General features: G+C 40.3%; 1 protein-coding gene across 10 annotated transcripts in view; it reads left to right on the top strand.

The window, feature by feature from the left end:
• LOC118426052 (small G protein signaling modulator 2-like) overlaps positions 1-7,844 on the top strand; it is a 79,342-nt gene that overhangs the window by 25,067 nt on the left and 46,431 nt on the right. For all 10 annotated transcript variants that reach the window (XM_035835296.1, XM_035835299.1, XM_035835294.1 and 7 more), the window contains exon 3: positions 4,404-4,479. In XM_035835296.1, coding sequence (XP_035691189.1) covers positions 4,404-4,479 — 76 coding nt within the window. The remainder of the gene's footprint in view (positions 1-4,403; positions 4,480-7,844) is intronic.

The raw sequence follows: 7,844 nt of genomic DNA, 5'->3' as shown, positions 1-7,844 counted from the left end.
ACCAAATGAGCTGGAATTTGACAGAGATGTGCCTTGATAATGCCCCCATATAAATTCGATAACACTTTTGGTGTACAGTACAACAAAATGCTTATTTTTGCGATTTTTTTACCAATTTTTGACCAAAAAAGGACACTTTTGGCCCCTGTACCCTGGTATTACAACCAAATGAGCTGAAATTTGACAGAGATGTGCCTTGATAATGCCCCCCTATAAATTCAATAACACTTTTGGTGTACAGTACAACAAAATGCTTATTTTTGCGATTTTTTGACCAATTTTTGACCAAAAAAAAGGACACTTTTGGCTCCTGTACCTTGGTATTGCAACCGAATGAGCTGAAATTTGACACAGATGTGCCTTGATAATCCCTTCATATAAATTCAATAACACTTTTGGTGTACAGTGCAACAAAATGCTTATTTTTGCGATTTTTGGCCAATTTTTGACCAAAAAAGGACACTTTTGGCTCCTGTACCCTGGTATTACAATTAAATGACCTGAAATTTGGTATAGATAGGCATTAGATACTTGGTAACAAGATTCAAGTAAAATTTTTGACATAAACAACTTTAAAATGATTAATTTTGGCACTTTTCTGAGGGGAAATTTGCTTTCTTTTGGCCTCCTGACGTGACCTTCCGTGACCCCGCACAGAGCCACACCTGTGCGCGTCAGCCGGAGAGTTAATTCAATCAAAGACCTAGCCAATCAGCGAAGAGGAGGCCAAAGGCTAATTAATATTCATAAGCGGGGCCTCATGATCCCGTATATAGCAGTGTTCCCGCCAGAATTTTTTTTTACAGCGTCAGTCCGGGGGCCGCCGAAGAACGCCGAAAGGCCCCGGCCCGGCGGGGTCCAGGGGCAGAGCCCCGTTGGGGGGGCCCCAGGGGGAGCGAAGCCCGCCTAAAGCTCTCGCATTTTAGACTATTCAGAAGGCTTTATATTGTATCAGTTCTTAGGGGCATATCTATGATAATCGCAGCAGTCACTTAACTTCTCTTCAGGAGTTAAGCGTAACAGTATTTCAGTTCAAACCGTCAAAGGCAACTAAAAACAAACTTCAACGTTACTGAGTTCAACAGTACTTATAACTTGTTATCCGAAGTTGAAACGCTAGCGATGGTATTTTCGCTGCGCTGTTAGCTCCGTGCGACTGTTGTTGACGGTCTTATAATGGTATATTTTGCCCCCCTGTACCCTGGTATGAGTAACATTTGGTATAGATAGGCATAAGATAGTTGGTAAAATGATCCAAGTAAAATTTTTGGCATAAAGTACTGTAAAAGGCTTAATTACAGCACTTTTTTGAGGGGAAATTGGTTTTCTTTCGTTCTCCATGCCATGACCTTTCGGACGTTCACCCCACAGAGCCGACATCTGCACCTGCGTCAAGCCGGCAGGAAGAGTTAATTCAATTAATGATTCAGCCAATCAGCGAAGAGGAAAGCGAAGGCTAATTAATATTCATAAGCGGGACCACACAATACGGTAACTTGAAGACTCAGGCTGTACAGACTTCTCGCCAGGATTTTTTCAAAGCGTCGGGCAGGTGTCCGGGGGCCGCCGAATGTCCCTGGCGGGGTCCACGGGTATAGGGCCACTGTGGGGGGACCCAGGTGGGCGAAGCCCCCCGGAAGCTCTTGCATTTTAGACTATTGAGAAGGCTTCTTTTATCAGCTTTTTTAGGGCCATATCTACGATAATCGTAGCAGTCACTTACTTCTCTTCAGCAGTTTGACATAAAAATATTTCGGGTCAAAGCTTCAAAGACAACTAAAACCTCATAAAGAACAAACTTTACTTAGCTCAACAGTATACAAAAATATTGTCCGGGTTGCCATCCTTAGTTGAAGCGCTTATTTACAGCGCTAGTATCTTCGCTGCGCCGTTAGCCGCCGTGCGACTTTTGTTGGCGGTCTGATATCCCTACGTCGCCGCCTCGCTGATATTCCCACGGACATGTTTCAAGAAAAATACCCAGCAAAAATCGCTGTTCTGCGTCAAATTCTATTCTATAAAACATGTGGGACTCAGTGTTACAGTCTAAATATTTTATAGAAGCACCGCTGTGGGAAAGAAGGTCCAAGCAATGTAATACATCACGTAGCATGAAGTTCGCTGTCAACTGGCACACAGCACATGACTGTTTGAAACTCTAAGTCTAATCAACAGCCGAGTTTGATTGATAGCCGGCGGCCCTTTGATCAAGTCGGCGAAAGGTGCGTTAGTTAGACAGTTTGCGTTTAGTTTTGATACGTAATTATAAGTTAGACAGTGGCGAGAATGATTATTTTCTCATCAATATTTCTCTTCAGAATTATTTGAACTTAATTGTACATCTAAACAATTGGCTTACCTGTGCAATGTTTATATGAGTAAAGACCAGTGTACTGAAATCATGTGTAACGTATGGCTCCTAGTCAATAGATCAGCATTTTCTCTATAGTGACCACCTGTCTATAGTGGCCACATTTCTATCACTGGACTGGAACTTGAGAAAACTGCTGTATTTTCTCCAGAGGAAATGTAGGTGTTTCTAGTGCTGTTGTTGTTTGACATAAACTTTGAACATCTAAATTGTAAGTAACTTTAAACTGCCAGAGTTTCAGCCCAATAAAACACTCTCAGTGCCAGGGTATGAACAGACTGACCTCCGAAAAGAAATCCTCGAACAAGGTTCAATCGTATCTTCCGGGTCTGGCAGGAAGTTGTTAAACTAAAATAAGAATAGGCTCGATGGCTGATTGCATACAAAGTAAAACAGTTTAACAGTTTTACAGCTTGAAGAAAACAAACGCTCATACAGTACCTGCACCTGCTTGATAATTATTAAATCGTATGCCCTACTTGAATAAAAAAAGTTCACTGCAATAATAAATGTACCCACATCACAAGGAGCTTATACTTTTTTAAACTTACACCTAGTTATCGTACTGAAAATTGTTAATGACATTACATGAAGTCATTCAACAATTTTCAGTCATGATGACAATTTTCTGAATGGAAGGTGTGATTATTGTCATTTTCTGAAAAATAGAAGCAAGCTCTGTTTTGACCTGGAATCAATTCACAATTACTAGTCCACTTTGGGGGATAATGTACTGTTAAGATGTTCCATTTTTGCGCAGGGGTGATTTGGAACAGTCCAATGTTGCGTGGGAAGGGGTATGGCTGAAATATGCTGTATTTGCTCTTAAGCAAATGTCGGCCTTTCTAGTTTTAGCTATGATGCTTTATCAAACCTACGGCATACATGTCGAGATGGGATTCTGTTCTCAACTATTATGCTACCATTGGTACCCAACAGCCTTCCTACAGAGCTGCTGAAATGCCTTCCAATGAGTTATTTTAGCCATGATGCCTTACCAAACCTACAGCATAGAGATGGAATTTTGTTCTTAACTTACATTATCATTGGTACTAAACAGCCTTACAACAGTGGTGCTGAAATGCCTTCCAATGGATTATACAAGCCATGATGCCTTACCAAACATAAGGCAAAGAGTAAAGTAATGTTCTAAACTTACATCACCATTCGCAATGAACAGCTTTCCTACAGTGGGGCTGAAATGCCTTTCAATAGTTTTTTTTAGCAATGATGCCTTACTAAACCATAGAATTTCATTTTCTGTTTACTGAACTTCCTTCTAACAGAGATGTTGAAATGCCTTCCAATGTATTATTTTAGCCATGATACCTTATCAAACCTATGGCATGGGGATGGAATAAAACTTACACCACCTTTGGTTCTGAACAACCTTCCGACAGAGGTGCCTTCCAATGCATCATTTTAGCCATGATTCCAAACTATCGGCATAGAGATGGAATTCCGTTCTCAATTTATGCCACTATTGTCACTGAACAGCTTTCGGACAGGGGTTCTGAAATGCCTTCCAACGTATTACAATGAGCTATCATACCTAACCAAACCTACAGTGTTACCCCCTACTTTGCACAGAAATGGTGTATGCTTTTAGAATACTGATAGTGCATTCTGTATACAAGTTCAGCAGTATGTATACTTTATTAGCAGAAGAACATAATTGTGCAACAATTGTAACAATGTGTGACAATCTGTATGTACATGGGTCTGGGAAAATTTTGAAATCTATTGCTATGCTATTTCCTGCATTTTGAGGGGGCAAATTTTGCTGGTAGAGTAGACTCAGCTTGGTTCAATGGCATCTGTGCCACATTTGTGGCAATCTTTGCAAAATTTGTTTAACATCGATCTTTACATGCCAATTTCTGTCCATCGTAGAGGATGGAATGGACAAAATGTTTGTCCATCTGAAGCTGCAATATTCCACCGAAGGACAGAAGGACAGACTCTGGCTAGAACCCTGATGCAAATAAAGTGCCTGTTATGTCTCTCTCAATATCCCCCTCATGTGTTTCAGGTGAAGCAGATAATGGAAGAAGCAGTGACCAGAAAATTTGTCCACGAGGACAGCGGGCACATAATCGCTCTGTGTGGTGAGTTTCTTATTGATTTAACATTTATCAGTATATATCAGTATATGGGAGCATGCAGACATACCGTAGAACTTTAGGTGCAGGCACAATTTTGTCTGCCATCAGTCTGCGGATTCGCTCCCCGTACGTGCCAGTATGGGGGACGTGCCTGCCCTGTACAGCCTGAACGTTTTCAGAAATACGTGGTACCTAGAAAAAAACCGTACAGACAAATCAGCATACTAGTATATCAGTGTCAGACTCTTTTCACCAGTAACCCTATGCAGGCCATTGCTTACAAAACCACTGCACTTATATTTCCTTTTCAGCATTATTTTTGGACAGGACTTTCTTCAAATACTGGCTCAAAAATCAATTTTCTACTGATATGGTCTTAATTCTTTCTCCAGCTTAAATCAAAAGTGTCTGCCCTATTTATTTGATTTCTGCCCGATTTATTTATTGAAACATTATTAAAACACGTTTAAGATGTAGTATTTTGGTCTCTACTATTTGCAAAACATTTTGATTGTTGTGTATTAAGGTCATTTTGTAGCCTGTAATTTTGCAAGTTATGGTTATTTAGCATGTAATATTTTGACATTGTTGCTTACACATTGCTATGAAGAAAATAAATACAATTTCATATTTTACCTACTCATAAACAAAATCTGAAACTTTGCTTACAAACTCTTAGATCCTTTAAAATCCACACTCTTACAAGAAATTCAGTGATTCCAATATCTGTCTACAGGGCTCAAAATACCACCTGCATATGCAGGTTAGTGCAGGTAAAATTGGAGCTGTGCAGGTATCTCTGGTGTCTACCTGCACCTAACCTGCACTGGGCCATGTACTAGGTTTTATACATAAATGTCATATGATGTAGGTGAATATGGATTGTTATCAGCTGCATTGACCATGTAACATGCATTGGCATAATACCGGTCATAAGCCTTATACCGGTCGATTAAAAATAGTGGAACTTAAAGAGATCTACACATGCAACAATAGTTATTTCTGAGGTATGCACACTTCAGACATCTAGGTGTCCAATACATAATTTACAAAGCATCGATAACAATGCATTCGAAGACAACAAGGCCAAAAGTTTTCAGGTCATTTTCGGGGCAGGCGAGCTCGTCGTGGGACAAACACACTGTCACGTTCATCGCCAGATTTGTAGATAATAATCACATGTGCTCACGGCACAAGACGAGCATGATTCAACAGCAATCTTGAATTTCTTTTGGTGACCTACAACTCGTGTAAAAGTGTGAGGAACCGTTGCATTATCGCCCGGATCTACGGCTGAATGGGTCAAATTGAACGTACGCCGCCATTTTCCCGCCATTTTTAATGCTACGGCCAGCAGTAAAGTTTTACGTCATAGCGGTTGTGACGGACCAAAATTAAATGAAAATTCTTGTCAGTATACGCCCATTTTCTCATGACTTTTTGTATGCTCATGCAGATTTTTGTTTTGTGCAACTACTAACAGGAAAGAAAGGAACAACAGAGGATGAATAAAGGTACATAGCGGCAGTTAATTGTGCCGTGTTTCGTTCGACCGGTATTTTGTACCCCCTTCCAACCACGCGCCCGTTCTCCGTGCAATTCCGCGGTGTGTTCCAATTACGATATTATGTTTTTAGCAGGACCAGAGAGACAAAATAATTTACACAGAAGAAGTGGCAAAGGTAAGCTGTAACAGCAACATGTAACTGGAGAAAATGATGCGTTGATCATTTGCCAAATTAGCATTGCTTGAGAAATTGCTGTAAACCGACCGGTATTATGCCAATGGATGTTATACCACCTATAATGTATAAAAGAAAAATTAGCAATGGTTCCTGTACAATTTTAGTATGATCCATACTTTCTAAATTCAGAGTGGTGCAGGTAAAAGTTATCTGGTGTAGGTAATTTTCAATGTTATCTGCACCAGTGCAGGTATGCAGGAAAACATATTTTGAGCCCTGGTGTATCAAGGTACCATAATGATTGAGGTTGAAAATAGACTGTGTGACTGCCAGTTTCTCACCTTGTGGTCCCATGACACTAACTATGACGTCATTGCGCTGCATAACGGAAGAGCAGAGATACGTCATCCCTGGAAAGTTGCGTCATCTGGGATCATACCATGATAATTGATACCTTTTACTGTGACATTAACTGCAATGTGCTTTTTAAGTAACAGCTGCAGCTGCCAAGTGGCAAAGTGACGTCATGACCAGTTTAACAGTGTCTGGCCACATCTTTATTTCCTTGATGATTTGACTCCAACGGCAAAAATCAAGACCTTACCTTAGACCTTAGACCCTCCCGCAACACTGTTGCATTGGTCGACTCGTCGAGCATACTTCCTCCAAAGGTTGCGGTCTTGCGCAGCTACTGCCATGCTTCCCATGCTGTTTAGCCCCATTTTCCTTCCATCATCTAAGATTGTCCGTCATAGTGTAGTTTTTGGCCTGCCCCTGGGGCGGGTGCCCTTAGGGGCCCACGACATAGCTGTTTTTGTTGTTCTTCTGTCGGAAAGGCGCCATACATGCCCAACAAATCTCAATCTTCTTTTTCTGACTGTCTCACTGGCTAAAGGCACCTTAGCTCTTTGCATGAGCTCCTCGTTTGTGACGTGGTCACGCCAGGAGATGCCTAGGATTGACCTAAGGCATTTACGTTGGAAGGTATCGAGTGATTTTGTTATCTCTATCATCTTTATTTCCTTGATGATTTGACTCCAACGGCAAAAATCAAGGAAAAATGAAAAAAAGAGGAGTAGGGAGGACCTCATTCTTTCCCCAGACTGAGTTAACCTGTAAACCAAGGACTCTTACAGTCTTAGATTCTGTTTAAATTTTGATATTGAATTGAATTCTACTTATTTATCTTATAATATTTTACTGATTTTGCAAACAGTATTTTAAATTTACTCCATTATTATTGATGTGATGTGAGACATTTGATTCCTCTCCTTTACTTTGAAAACCACTCATCAGGATAGATTTGTGAGTTTAAAGTTTCCACTTTACACGACATATAAATATAATGAAATGGTACTTTTTCACATAGCCTAACATGTGGGGAAACCAAATGTAGGTCTCACATGGTAAGGCACAACGTTGAAGGTTACAGTTAACACTAGTTCACCTTAATTTATCTGCTGGGCAACCTATATTTGAAAAAAGGGTGCAAATGTCTGTATGGATATCAAGTCAATAGATGGCAGTATGAAATTACAATATTTTCAAAATATTGCAGTTTGAAACCTTCGACTTTATATCCTTAAATACCCAGTTTTCAAAAGCAACGGATATGGTTATACCTCAAATAAAGGTGAACTCGTGTTAAACAATATCAGGTATTTGAGTCGTGCATTGCCAAAT

The sequence above is a fragment of the Branchiostoma floridae genome, chromosome 11 (assembly GCF_000003815.2).
Source record: "Branchiostoma floridae strain S238N-H82 chromosome 11, Bfl_VNyyK, whole genome shotgun sequence".
In the NCBI taxonomy this organism is placed as follows: Eukaryota; Metazoa; Chordata; class Leptocardii; order Amphioxiformes; family Branchiostomatidae; genus Branchiostoma; species Branchiostoma floridae.
The sequence above is the reverse complement of the archived record's forward strand: the minus strand, read 5'-3'. Positions and strand labels throughout refer to the sequence as shown.